The sequence below is a fragment of the Denticeps clupeoides genome, unplaced genomic scaffold, assembly GCF_900700375.1.
Source record: "Denticeps clupeoides unplaced genomic scaffold, fDenClu1.1, whole genome shotgun sequence".
Classification (NCBI taxonomy): Eukaryota; Metazoa; Chordata; class Actinopteri; order Clupeiformes; family Denticipitidae; genus Denticeps; species Denticeps clupeoides.
The window spans coordinates 201714-216806 of record NW_021630106.1 but is presented as its reverse complement, the minus strand read 5'-3'; the positions used below and the strand labels follow the sequence as shown (position 1 = coordinate 216806).

General features: G+C 44.5%; 1 protein-coding gene across 1 annotated transcript; it reads left to right on the top strand.

The window, feature by feature from the left end:
* The first annotated feature begins 1186 nt into the window (after positions 1 to 1186).
* LOC114783667 (ras-related protein Rab-10) lies at positions 1187 to 14849 on the top strand. The gene is made up of 6 exons (XM_028969169.1): positions 1187 to 1843; positions 8653 to 8713; positions 10728 to 10866; positions 13247 to 13336; positions 13965 to 14066; positions 14268 to 14849. Exons 1-6 carry the CDS (start codon positions 1717 to 1719, stop codon positions 14352 to 14354), a joined length of 606 nt encoding a protein of 201 aa, XP_028825002.1. The 5' UTR covers positions 1187 to 1716; the 3' UTR covers positions 14355 to 14849.
* Positions 14850 to 15093: the final 244 nt, after the last annotated feature.

Sequence of the window (15093 nt, the reverse complement as noted above, 5' to 3'; positions counted from 1 at the left end):
TCCTATTGTAAGTCGCTTTGGATAAAAGCGTCTGCTAAATAAAGTAAAGTAAAGTAAAAGCAGAGGACAATGACAATCACTTCACTTCCACTTTCCTGAAGCACTGCTGGGCATTTCGTGTGTCAAACAGGCTCCGGACCGCTGGCATTCAGGCGATAACCAGAAAATTGCTACGGCTGCTGACTGCTGTTGATATTTCGTAGCCACCGGTAAACAACGCGATGACGTACTCCGCGCATTTCCAGAAAGTACTGCAAGCACTTAATGTGCCTCATAAATAATGTAATGTAATGTAATGTAAGGGAATAAGTTCAGGTGTGCAAAAACATGGTTCCAGCTTAATACATCAGTTTCTTTTTTTTACCCATGGCAACGTAACGCTGTCTCTCTGCTTCAGCCGACAAATTAAAAGCAATAACTGTGTAATAATGCATTCAGGCATTATTACATGTCACATGGTCTAAAAGCCAACAGCAGTGCTCATGAACTACCAACGTCACGCCGTTCATTTTACCGGCCATGATTAACGTTTGCGTACGCGTGTGTACATCTACATACAAACATTACTTGGTCATTCGGGGACGTTTTACACAGGTCAACAACTCCCTTTTGCACATTGTACAATTCTACAATAAACATACTAATAATAAAGCATATAATTCTGTAGTATGGGGTACTGTGTGTACTTGTCGGCCTTCTGATATGGCCTTCAAACCGACACTCCTCTTCAAGGCAAGGGAACACTTATGGTCCCTTTTGAATCTTTTTTTTATTATTTATTCTTTTTTTGTCGCCTGTGCAGTTTTCTAAATGGCCGTGGGACACACCCGTGCCTGGTGACTCACAGCTGGATTTTGTCACCATGTCAAATAACAAACCAAGACAGACCACTGCAGGCAGAGAGGGCCCGCCGGGAAACTGGCTGACATTTTGGCTCCGCAGCCGTCGTGGCTTAAAGGCCGGGGCCCGAGGCGGCCGGAGCCGACATGTCCGGAGCGGCCAGGCAGTAACATTTGCCCTTTTACACAAGCGCGTCAGTAACGCCCTCTTGCCCCTTTCGTCGGTCCGCCGAAGAGCCAATCACCGTTCGAGCTCGGTTTAAAAAGCAGAAATTCCAACCAATGGCGAGAAGGAACGTCACGCAGGGGGCGGGAGAAAGGCGTGTCGCCAAAGTAGGGTGTCGCCTCGGTGGCTCCATTCGAAGGCGACGGCGGTCGTCTCTGTTTCGGCTTTCAGGTTATTCCGAAAACAGGATCCAGAGCTGCAGGACCCTTCGTCGTTTTTCTCCTCCACAGTTCACCCCTCGCGAAACGCGTTTCTTGTTTTTTTTCCCGTCCCGGATCGGCGTCGGAAGCGGCTGGAATGAAGCGGTATGCCAGGAATTTGAATTAGCTCGCCTGTAGTTTGAAGAAAGAGTAAGTCGGGCTGAGGGGAGCCATTTTGTCCCGACTCTGTGGGAGAAAAGGAAGCGTGGGGGGGAAATAAGGGGGATATCGCTGTAGCCTTTAGCCCACAGGACAGGCCAGCCGGCTCGGAGGCCCTATTAAAATCCGCTCGCTCAGCCCGGTCGTGTGGCCGCTTTTTGGGGCATCTGGCCCGGTAACCAGCCGGATTGTCCCCCCCACCCCAAAAAACAAAAACCCACCCAAATCCTTTACAAAACACAAGGCCGAGAGAGAGAGAAAAGGACCGTCACGCCGACACCCGTTTCCCCCGATGGCGAAGAAGACGTACGACCTGCTGTTCAAGTTGCTCCTGATCGGAGACTCGGGCGTGGGGAAGACCTGCGTGCTGTTCCGCTTCTCCGACGACGCCTTCAACACCACCTTCATCTCCACCATAGGTCAGACGCCTTTCCGTCTCTAACACTTGTTGTAGCGTCGTTCGTTGTTTTTTTTTTTTTTTTACCGATTCATTTCGATCCCTAACGTTTCCAACCGGACACCCGAAGGCCCCGGAAAACAGGAGGGACCGTCTCCTCATCCTGCACGTAATTTGTATGTTTACGCCGAAAAGCGGTACCTGTCACGATCAGACCTTTTTTGTGTGAATAGCGGCGCGATATAAACAATGAACTCATATTTCCGACATCGCCGTGTTTTATTCAACAGCCCGTCCGGAGAAACGCGGTTCTCGTCAACTCGCCAAAAGTCCCAACCGAAGCCCGTGATTTTTTCCTGCACGCCGCGGGGGGAACGTGGAACGAAACGTGCTAAATACCTCCAGTTTGTTGCGGATCGATCCGTGCGTGTTATAAATGCAACTTATCGATATCTTCGCAGTTTAAATGGACTGACGTGCGAAGCGGGGCCGACAAACAGGCCCTCTGTTTAATTTCATCTTATATTTGTTTTATTAGCCAGTGTGAATATCCTCTGCAAGATGTGGCGTTTGAGGCGAAACCCGCAATAAAAACGCCCGCGTGGTTCCAACCGACATGTTTGAGCCTGAAGCCACCGCGCCGGCTAATGTTTTGTATCCTGCCGAAGATGCTAGCACGATGCTAACACGCCGCCCGTAGCTCAAGCTTTGCGGACCTCGCTTCGGCGTATTAATTATCATCATTATTATTATTATTTTGTCGGCCGCGAGTTATCGGTCCGCGGTCCGCCACGTTTTCGCGTTGCGGTCGCGGCGTCGTGTGGCGCAAGTTGGCGGGCTGTGCGGCTCACTAGGCCCGGCTAGCGTGGATAAAGCGGCCATGTTTCCTCCGTGCTTCGTGACAGGCGGCCGGGACGTCAGCGGGTTCCACTGCCGTTCAGAAGAAGCGATTCGTTCTGTGCGGACTGTAGTTGTGAGTTTATATATTCCAATCTTCCAAAAGGCCATAAACACTATTGTTTTCCTTCAGTTTTTTTTTTTTTTTTTTTTTTTTTTTTTTTTTGCGCATGCGTACTAAAATAGATTTTTACCCGCTTTTATTTATACTTAAACTAGTTTTCTTTATAATAATTACATCAGCCGACTAGATCATACTCATACTGGTCAGTTACAGGATTGTCAGGGTATAATCGCTTTTTCTGAAAGTATGAATTTATACCAGCCTATTTCAGGGTGTTCTACAAGTCCATCCCTTAGTTTTAATGTCGTTTTTTTAGATGAGTGGTTTCACTTTATGAAGCCACGAGTTTGTTGAAATGTGCGAAGGCTTTGTTTCGCGTCAGATGACTTTGCAGCCTCTGTCCCTTAAAAATTATTATTTTTATTCATTGGCCCTCCTCGGTATCAGTTTTGTTGTAATGTGCGAGTTCAGTGCGTAGTGTGTGGTTTTGGCGGTAGATGCCAGTGTCAGGTGTGTGTGTGTGTGTGTGTGTGTGTGTGTGTGTGTAAGGGAAAACCTGCGCTAGTCTTTTGGTGACTTCACGATCAGGAGATTCAAATGTCAGCGGTGGCGTTGTTTAATAAGGTTCTAACCTGACGTAAAGGTTGGGCTGTTCCGATTGGCTGGACCTTTCCTGCTGGTCCACTTCCCCGCGCTATATGGAGACGGCGGGGCTGCCCCCCCCACCCCAACCAGCTGGCTCGACATCTCCTGGCGAGCACCGTCATTCTCTCCGTGGATGAGGAACAGCGTTGGTTCTCATTAATGGCGCGGTGGGGAAGTTGCCGCTCCGGATGCGCCTGAGATGGGACTGGGAGCGATGGAGCAGCTGTACTCCCTTGGCCTTTTTCAGCGGGAGCTCCGGTTTCATCCGCTGTGCATTTTGCCGCGCGAGGGCCCGGGAAGAACTTTCCGGCAGCAGCGGTGCAGGGTGACTTGCAGCCTTTCGGGGCCGTGCGATTCTGCGACAGAATTGCGCCTCATGTCAGTGGTCAGCTTTGTGCATTTGTCAGGATGGAAATGAGCATCTTTTGTGCGCGTGTTTTCGTTTCTCGGCGCAAGTGAAGGCATGCAGGAGCATGCAGAATACAGCAGCAATGCACGCAGTACCACGTGACGTGGTGCACAGCGTAAAACTAGCAAAGAGCGAATTGGCTGGAAACTGTGACGAGGAGGCCAGCGGCCTTCATGGTTTTATATGTTAATAAACTGTTTGATATGGGAATGCGCATAATTTTCTTTTGCCATATCGCCCAGCGTGGCTGTAGATTTGTTGTTCGGAATCTATCTCGGCTAAATCACTCTCATTTAGGACCGTGCAATATGGCATAAAATTCATATTGCCATATAAATTTAAGACTGTGCGTGTGTAATATAATATATATGAGGTGGTAGTAGCCTAGTGGGTAACACACTCGCCTATGAACCAGAAGACCCGGGTTCGAATCCCACTTACTACCATTGTGTCCCTGAGCAAGACACCTAACCCTGAGTTGCTCCAGGGGGGGACTGTCCCTGTAAATACTGATTGTAAGTCGCTCTGGATAAGGGCGTCTGATAAATGCTGTAAATGTAAATGTGAATATATATATTGCGCTGTATACCGTTTTTGAAAGGATGAAATGCATCCATAGCACAGGCACCGCAGCAGGAAGTTGTATAATAATCTTTTTTTTTTTTTTTTTACGCTTACATCAACATATAGCATAACCGTATACCAGATAAAACAATATCTGGCCAATCCTACAGAATCCTACCCATAAGCCCTTGACATGACAGGTATTTCTATGATGTGAGGAGTTTTGGGATTTTTTTTATTTTGTATTCAGCTGTACAGTTTATGTAAAATATTGAAGTAACACACTGCGTTGTTCATATTTTATCGTGCTTTCCCTCCAGGATTCCAATATTTTATTTTTTTTGATTATTGATTCTGGTATAATTTGTTACGTTCTACACAGCACCGATGCAGAATAGGCCACGTCTTATGAAATTAATTTCAACACGCCTAACGTTCGGCTCCAACCATGTCTCCAGGGAGGGGTGCGGTGAAGGAGCCCAGACATCAGAGCCTTGATGGACTACCTGTCTCCTCCTTAAACAAACTGTCCCTGCTCGTGCGGCAGAGAGGACGCCACGTTCAGTTTCCTGCCCACTTCCCGAAAGGGCCCCTCTGATTGGCCGCCCACCCGTCTCTGCGTCTCTGTGTTTACGGCTCGGGTTTCAGCGGCGCCGCTGTCTTCCCTCTGGACTCTCGCCTCCTTTTTCGGGATTCTTTACTCTGCGCCAAATATCTTCGCAGGAATTTGCGGACAGACACCTTCGCCGGGGTATTTCCATTTAGCAAGAAAAACTTTGATGGAACGAATATTTCCGTCGTTGGGTCTTTCCCTGATAAATACTCATTTGTGGAAATTTTGGGTTGACTGGTGTCACTGTCACTGGGGTCCACACCCGGCCCTGGGCGTGTCTGGCGCCGTTACCCTAGTGACATTGTTCCTCGCTCAGGACATGATGTGATTTTGGTGTACATTTTACATAACTAAATAATGCTTATTTAGTTAATAAAAGCTCAGGAGTCAGTAAATCGCGTGTGTCCAAGGAGCGTCCGTTTGTTTAATACATGTATTGCTCACGCCCATTTTAGTCATCTTGTACACTAAGCTCTCTGCAGAGCCAGCGGGAAAAGGGGAATTGGGAGTCGTATGCTGGACTCACATTCTGTGTTCAGCGTGGCTGTAAATGCCCCGTTCATCCCCAGGCGGCTTTTTATCTGTGTTTTTATTAGATAGTTAGTTACATGAATTATTCTGTTTTTCTCCATTACTTCACCCGATTTTTTTGTAATACCGGAGTTACGGCCTCGTTCACCCGCGTGGACACTTTGCTACAATGAGCAGAAAGCGGCTGGTCCAGCGGCTGAGTGCAGACTGTACGTGGCGTTGGGACCGAACACCGCATGTGCTGCGCTCGCCCCGAGGGTTGTGAGGCTTCTTGGAAAGCAGGGCTCAGCAGCAACGAATACGTGCAGATTTCGAAACCGCCGGTTAGACGGTCATGTCGTGTTGTAGTTGTCTGGACACTCGGAGACTGATCAGCTTCTCCTCCGTTCCCGCCTTGATGCTAGCCTAGTGGGTAACACACTCGTAGCCTAGTAGTAGCCTAGTGGGTAACACACTCGCCTATGAACCAGAAGACCCGGGTTCGAATCCCACTTACTACCATTGTGTCCCTGAGCAAGACACTTAACCCTAAGTTGCTCCAGGGGGGGACTGTCCCTGTAATACTGATTGTAAGTGGCTCTGGATAAGGGCGTCTGATAAATGCTGTAAATGTAATGCTAGCGGTCGCGTGAGAACGAAGCCACGGCGCGCAGCGGTCAACGTTCGGCCAGCTTCTAGTGGGGCACTGGACCCACTACATGAAAGTCGCCCAGAAACGTCCTAACGGTCTAATCGGTTGCGCTCTGCACCGCATTGACGCGGAAGGTTAATTTGAACACCGCCAGCGTCGAGTAAACGTACAACCTCCAGGACTGACGGAAATCTGTTCCGTACAGGTACGAGCACCGACGCAGCTTGAGCTGTGGGGGGCGGTACTGTATCTTATTACTCGGCATCCTGTGCCGAGGACAACGCGGGTTCGAGCTCCCACTGCAGAGAGTTGTGACGTCTCGCTGTAATCAGGTTTCTGACGGGCGTGACCCGGGTTCCAGCTCTAGAGTTTGAGGGAGACAAGGAACGTTAGGATGTCCTACTGTCCCTGTAACTACTGGTTGTAAGTCACTCAGCATAAGGACGTCTGGTAAATGTCACAAATGTAAACACGCGGGTTCGAGCTCCCACTGCAGAGAGTTGTGACGTCTCGCTGTAATCAGGTTTCTGACGGGCGTGACCCGGGTTCCAGCTCTAGAGTTTGAGGGAGACAAGGAACGTTAGGATGTCCTACTGTCCCTGTAACTACTGGTTGTAAGTCACTCAGCATAAGGACGTCTGGTAAATGTCACAAATGTAAACACGCGGGTTGGAGCTCCCACTGCAGAGAGTTGTGACGTCGCGCTGTAATCAGATTTCTGACGGATGTGACCCGGGTTCCGGTGGAATGTGGATCATTTCCGAGTCCTTTTGGAATGCGATGGACACACGCTGCACCCTGAACAGGGGTCACGGGGCGATAAATCGGCATGCCGCTACATCATTACACATTACAGAGATAGAAGTATATATTTTAAAAAGGATCAGTAACTAATCATGAAAAGAAGGGCGGAGAAGTTGTGATGTGTTGGTAAGTCTTGTCGAAAGGGGGGAAAATGGGTTGGAGCATGATACATTTTTTAAAGATGGAATCACCGCTGTTGTACGGAAATACACTTGAGCATCGACCCGACTTGCGGCATTGGGATTGGCAATGTTCTCTTTGGCAAAATATTGGGATCGTATCGCCCCGCAGGCCAATGTTTGCCCGGCGTGGCTCCACCCCCCCGAAAGAAATTTACGAATTTGGCCCGGTGTAGCGCCGGGATCTCGGTGGCTCTGGGATGGACTATTGTATTCGTTACTCTCCCGGCTCAAGTCTCCTCCCTTTCCCCTGGTCACGTTCTCATGAACAGGAAACTCGAGGTCCCTTCCTCGCCTGGCGATCCGGCGCGGTCTGCATGTAGCCGCCGTATTGTGTAAGGGTGAGTCAGGCTGTATTAGGGAATAATGGCGGGCCTCGCCCCGAGCACAGCCGGTTGGCTGGAAGTCAGCCTTCCTCGGCGTTCCCCATAAAATCCACACGGCTCGATACTGCCGCTCCTTATCTACGCGCTGGCATGCAGGACAGAAGCTTGGCTGACCGACACCTTTTTTTTTTTCCCACAAATTAAGAAAACGCGCCAATTAAACAAACAGAAGACATAATTCATCTTTATAATTATTATGCATTAACTTTGACCTGTATCATGGGCTGTACTACATTTACATAAAATATTACAACACCGCAACTAATAATGAGCATTTACAGAGTCCAGATTGTCACGCGCGAGTGTGGTTGTGTAGTATTAGTGGTGTAATTCATCACAACATGTATGAATATTGGTGCATGGTGGTGCTGTCAAAAGCGATGTTTTACTTTACTACAGAGTTAACTGATGTTCTGTAAGGGCTTCCTGTGCACACATGAGTCGGCAGATCGTTCGCATTCGTACTGCGGGCACGAGAAAGACTGAGCCATTGTGCACCAGCTGAGGGATGACAACCAGTCACACACACACACACACACACACACACTCTTGGTCAGCCTCCCACTTCTCAAAGGAGCCACTGTTGCCACGCTGTCCCTCGGAAACGGGACTTAGAGGATTAAGACAAATGGCGCTGAAGTGCCGAGCGTACTGAGGATGGTACCGGGCAGCGGAGGCCAGTGCCAGCCGCTGTCCTAACCAGCCCTAACCTGGACACCCCCCCCCCCCCCCCCCCCCCGTCCCAAAGCAGTTTTATACCGTACCGGGCGAGTCAACATGACGCACCCCTGGCAACCCGGGCCCGATGCTGTTCCAGGGAGTGGCATTATAATCCGCGCGATGAGCGGCGGCCAGGGGCTTCAGGCCGTCTCGTCGCTTGACCGCGAGTGTCTTCGGGACACTGAGCCAGCCTCTGATATCGCTTGCCAAGCTAAAGCCACTTCCTTCAGTCGTCCTGCCAGTCAGGGCCTTGGCTCCGGGCTCATCCGCGCCATCAGTAAATGTGCAGAGGGTTCATGTGAACGTGATGACGAGAAAAACAACTGTTTTTTTTTTTTTAGTTTCCGCATTACTAATGAATTCTTCTTTTTCTTTCCCCTACTGGCAGGAATTGATTTTAAAATCAAAACAGTTGAATTACAAGGAAAGAAGATCAAGCTACAGATATGGTGAGTTGTTGTTTAACTATATAAAATATCTATTTTAAATATCTATTTCTGTTTTCTCCTCCAATTTATTGTTAAAATTCATCATATTTCCAACAAACTATCTTGTGTCCATGTTTTCCGATTACATGACCATGCATGTGATAAAAGGTCCTGAAACACTAATTCATGTTTTGTCTGAGGTGAACTGGCACGACCGGTGGGGATAATTGCTGCATGCATTTGCCATGAGACTAATGCAAAATTAATATGCAGTTAGGATAACAAGACTTTCTTTTGTCTGCTTTCGGAGACGGGGTACATATCGCATCTGTGCTAGTAGGTCCACGTCCACATGAGCTCTAGAGTTTGAGGGAGACAAGGAACGTTAGGAAGTCGTATTTCTGTTCGACTATGAAGAATACTTTTGTTGTTAGTAGCCTAGTGGGTAACACACTCGCCTATGAACCACAAGACCCAGGTTCAAATCCCACTTACTGCCATCGTGTCCCTGAGCAAGACACTTAACCCTGAGTGTCTCCAGGGGGACTGTCCCTGTAACTACTGACTGTAAGTCACTCAGGATAAGGACATCTGGTAAATGTCACAAATGTAAATGATCAGGCTAAACCCTTCAATACATACTTAGAGGTTGCCATGTTGTGCTGTAGTATGCTTTCCTTTCAAGAGGGCATTTTGGACAGTGAGGGGGTGAGAGGTTGCAAAAAAAATAGTCCAATGTTCATACTACAAACATAAAAGTTTTGATTGGCCTGTTCTACATGGAATTTGTATTGTGGTAGATCTAAATATCCTCTCTTCTATTCCGACATTTGTGTAAGCTTTATTAGACCTCTTTATCTTAGCTGCTAATTAGGTTACTACTCTGGATTAACAGCAATCTTACTCTCAGATTAAGGGCCCTGGGTTGGGCAATCATACATAATCTCACCTGTTCTGGTTTTATACATGTATACACAGAACATACATTTTAAAAGTAGACAATTCTATACATGCATACATTTATTTTATTTATATGGAAACTGAAGTGTCAGAGAGACATTAGAAGGTTTAAGATTTCCGAAAAGTTGTGCACCCACAATTAAATGCAGAAAAAAACAGATCATTTTTTAATAATGCCAATTTAAAACCACACTTTCCACCGTTTTCTAGTCATGTGACCGGATCCTACAAATTAAATGACTGTGTGTGCAATTTCATGTTGGACACTGCATTTCTGGAAGGGCTGTGGGACCCTTTAAATATTCCTAGCAAGGCTGTAAATGTTATTCTAAAAACAATAAAACACCTGTTTAATAACGGTTTCATGTCATCCCCTGATCGGATGGCAGTGGTGGCCTAGCGGGAAAGGAAGCTGAAGGGCGCCTTTCACGGCTGCTCAGTAAGGGTGATGGGTACAGTGTGTCACAATGACAAAAACATCTCGCTAATTGATGCAATTTGCCTACACACTGTATACAGTTGACTGTTCTAATTAGGCATTGCCATGGTGTCTCAGTGTGAGATGCACTTCACGCTGGAGCAGGCCTGTTTACCAGGAGGACAGTGTGTGTTCTGCCGAAATGGCAAAATGTCTTTTGCGCCTTCTGCTTCCTGCTTTACACCAGATCTGCTAAATAGGGCCCAGAGTTGCATGGTGAGACAGGGCGGGTCAGCGTTAACCTCAGTGAAATGTCTCTGTAACTGGTGAAAAAAATTTTTTTATTAATAATGTCAATTCTTCACGCTGCGTCGAACAATTTAATGGTTAGCTGTTTCTTGGTTTTTACTGTTTATGTTCTGTCTGTATTGTATGTCATTATTTAAAAAACCATGACCTTGATTTTTAAACAGTTGGTCAAAGTTTATTATTTGTTCTAATTAGGCATAAAGCTTATTATAAATGGTGAAAGCTTATTATTGCTTCATTGTGTATACTAAGGGTGGCTTCAATGCTATATTGATATTCACCTTCTCTTTGTCTTGTTTGTAATGGGTTCTGTATTTTATGCATGTTATTTTTTGGTGTTGTTTTCAGGGACACTGCCGGTCAGGAGCGGTTCCACACCATCACCACTTCCTACTACAGAGGAGCCATGGGCATCATGCTGGTCTATGACATCACCAATGCCAAGAGCTTTGAGAACATCAGCAAGTGGCTGCGAAACATTGATGAGGTAACGTCACACCACCATGAAAAACTGGGTATTTGGTTTGCCATTCAATGCCCGATGTTCTAAAACAGAAATTACCGGCCAAATAATATGCTGTTGAAAAGAATGGAATTACTTTTTATGAAAATGTAAGATGGTTTTTGGGTGGAGACTTAATTTTTATATTGAATGTTTCTTGATAGTCCATCGATCCAACTTTCTCCTTCAACAATATTTTTATAGATTTTAAACAGGGATAGAACAGGGTAAACATGCAATGTTTCAATATACTGTCAATTTTATATTTTATAACCCCCTTATAAACCCTATAGCACCCCCCCCTCCCTGACTCCAAGCCAGCTTTACATGCATAAGATACCAGGCTAGATACCAAAAAAAAAAGGGACTATGGAGCTGGTCCTGCATGCAAAAGAAACAAAAAAACAAAAAGAAAACAAACAATTCAATAAGAATGGAATCAAACTATAAATGTATATGAAAAAAGTCTGAAGAACGGATTGAGTAGTGAATCTTCTTCAGGGGACAAAATATCTCTGAGCCACTGGGCGTGAGTGGGTGACGGGGAATCCTTCCACTTGAATAGAAGGGAGCGCCTGGCCAGGAGTGTCGCAAAAGATTAACAAACGCTGTTTAGCTGGAGTTAGACACTTATCTTCCTCTTCAATGATACCAAAAAGAGCCATCAGAGGGTCTGGTTCAAGGTTGCATTTCAGTATGTACAACAAGGTTTTAAAAACATGATCCGACTTTCTCAGTTCCGTTACCAATACCTGGAGTTTGGAAATAGTCCGATCCCCAGCACCATTCAATTTATTTAATGAATAAACCGTCTCATTGTGTAGATACTTCATATGTGTATATATTTATAACAATATTCAACTAAGAAATATTTGCACACCAGCATTTTGGGTTACAACATGTCCAAAGTTAACAGGACTTTTAGATTTTATTATTGATCACAAATTACAGAAAACAAACAATATAAATCATAATGTAAACTGGTTATACAAACAACACATCCTATCAAGAATCAACTGTTCAGTGTAACAAGGATCAGAAAATATTGATTATTGTGTGTCAGACCACACAATAATTATACCACATTATTTCCGTTTTAGGTCTATCTTGGTTTGAGAGCCCGCCTCCATGCTTGGTTTCTATTGGTTGTCAGTAAATGAGTCACATCACGCAGAGGTTTAGACCATGTTGTTCAGAGAGATTCACGGAGCGTCTCTGCAACTTAAATGCTCTGCACTCGCAGGATGTAGTGCATGCATATAAATGTTTTTTTTTTTTTTGATTGGCTATTGGTAATAGTGGGCCAATCCAATTATTTTAATCATTATTGGATAGATATCAGATACTCTTGTCAGACCAGTGCATCCCTACACTAAATTGGCCCTCTTAATTCCTTCTGTTTTTAGTGGCCTGTTGACCAACGTATCATACAATAAATGTACCTATTTCTACTGGTGTGAAGGTACAATCTACTACAGGAAGTCTTCATACTTTCTCTTTCGGCTGTCTAAACAAACTGATTCTCTTGAAAATGAAACTAAAATGCTAAAAGATGGATGCTCATAATAATGTGGAACATTATTTCATTTCAAAATGTAAAAAAAAACTGAAGGTTTTGCATACATTTGAAATCATGTAAAATTGCGATGTAATTTTTTTTTACTTCTTTCAGTGAATTTCAAAGCAAATTTTCATAACCAAGACATACAAGTTTAGTTTATATGTGTTATATTGAGTAGTGCATCATGCTTAATTTAAATATTGGTACAATGCACCACATTTTAACTAGTACTGACTATCATATGTTAAACTTAACAGCACTCGTGTAGCTTTTAGTCCCTCGACTAGTAAAAATGTGTCCTCCGTACCTTGCTTAAGGGGACCTCAGTGGCACCACGGTCGGTTTGGGACTTGATCCCGCAACACTTTGGTATTGGTTTTGCATAAATATTATTTTATTGAAATGTAGCACAGTTTTGACACCCATTATACACTGAAATATTTGCCTTTCACAATTTGCCCCATGCACTAAGAATGCCATAGTCATAATTGTTTACTTATCAAAGAAAACATTTTTAAAAATGTGACATTCTTCATAAATATCACATTTATTAATTAATCTGCTGTGATTGAGGGTGATTAGTATGATGGTGACATGAATTATGTGAAGGCGTGTGCCATATAAACTACTGAGTATTACTGTGTACAGGAGTAGGCAGAATAAAATTAGCTATTATTTTCTTTAGAATTTTTCTAGATGTTTTCATAGTCATCAAAACCATTTTTTGTCTTATTCTCTGTATAACTTTGTTTTATTTAAGAAGTTATAAATAAGCTGATATATGATTTGAACTTTCCCTTTCAGCATGCAAACGAAGACGTTGAGAGAATGCTGCTAGGCAACAAGTGTGACATGGAAGACAAGCGGATCGTACCAAAGGCAAAGGGAGAACAGGTGAGGTCTCCATATTTTATTTTCACCTGAGTGCTTTAAATATGTATGCATATTGCATTCCTGTAAGTATTTATGCATGTAAAAATGAGGAAGACAGTCTGCGATGAATCGCAGATGCAACAGCGCCCTCCGCTGTCAAGAACATGAAGTAAGGACACAGATAAACAGAAAACATGCACAGAATGAGCACTTATTAGTCTTAAGAAATATAAGGGGAAATACAGGTTCATATTGTAGCGGTTTTTGAGTATTGCAACTCAACCCTAAATACACATTTTCTTGCACATTTTACCAATTTCCTGAAAATGTGTTTAGTGTTGCTAATTTTACTATTGTTTAAAATACAATGTATGGGGTAGGATATTTAGTGCCTGTGCTGTGTTAAAGATTCCCTGTTACATTTCAACTTCGTATACGACGTTTGGAAGAGGGAAAAAAAAGTATTTACAGTAGGATAATATCAGGATATTTCTCCCTGGTTTTAAAGGCTTCAATATCTTTAGTGAATTATCATAAAAAGTGACTCACTCACAGACCATCTGACCCCTGTTCATGCCGTAGGCCTCTGCTGCTGCTCATCCTCTTATTTTAGCCCTCACCTTTTACCCCCATTCGCTCTCCACTGCAGATCGCCAGGGAGCACGGGATCCGATTCTTTGAGACGAGCGCAAAAGCAAACATCAACATCGAGAAGGCATTCCTCACGTTAGCAGAAGACATTCTCAGAAAGGTGTCTATCTCATTTTTTTAATTATTATTATTAATTTGCTCAAATCGTGGGCACAAATTAAAATTTATTGATATGTTTATTGTCTTTGGATGTGGTTTCTTGAAAATGTATGATGTAACGTTGTAGTGAATTTGTGTGCAGCCTGTGTGTATAACACATTGTCTGTGTGTGTGTGTGTGTGTGTGTGTGTTTGTAATGCAGACGCCTGTAAAAGAACCCAACAGTGAAAACGTGGACATCAGCAGCGGAGGTGGTGTTACAGGACTGAAGAGCAAGTGCTGCAGCTGAACAACTCCCCTTTCATACACACACACACACACACACACCTAGACATGCACACACACTTCTTTGCACACACGCACACAAGCACATAAACTTTCTCACATGCCGCCCCCCACCCCACCCCCCCCACCTCTTAACACTTCTCCCTCAGACCTGCCACTCTTCTTTCTTAATTTCCATTTTCTTTTCTTTCCTCCCCCTGTCTCCTCTCTGGAAATAAACCACTTCTCTCCTAACGCCCCCTGATCGTTCTTCCACTCATGACTGCTTGCTGACAATACGATTTTTATTTCTGCAGAAACATGTATAGATAAGACACGTCTTTTACACATTTAAATAAGAAAGGAAAAAAAAAAACCTTCACCACTACATTTTTATTTTTTTGATTTAAGGGTTGCTTTTTTTCAGATGCAGCCCCAGCATCAAATGAAAGACTTTCCCATCAGTCTAAAATTAGTCTAAAACAGATGATATTAAATAAAGAGAAACTGTAGGATTTAACACTGTTTCCTTTTTGTACAGTAGTGAGGGTTTGTGTTTTAATATCTGTGTTCTTGGTGGTTAGTGTAATGGTGAGGAGGGTTCTTTCTTTTTATTATAATTTTTTTTTTTTTTTTCTAGCTGGGGTTTTCTTTTGTCCTGTGCCTTACATGGAGCCCCTCGGGGCTCACCACCCCCACCCTGCCCCTAAAATACCCTTAATTCCCTCCCTCCTCTCCAGTCACAACCTACCGGTCACCCCTCT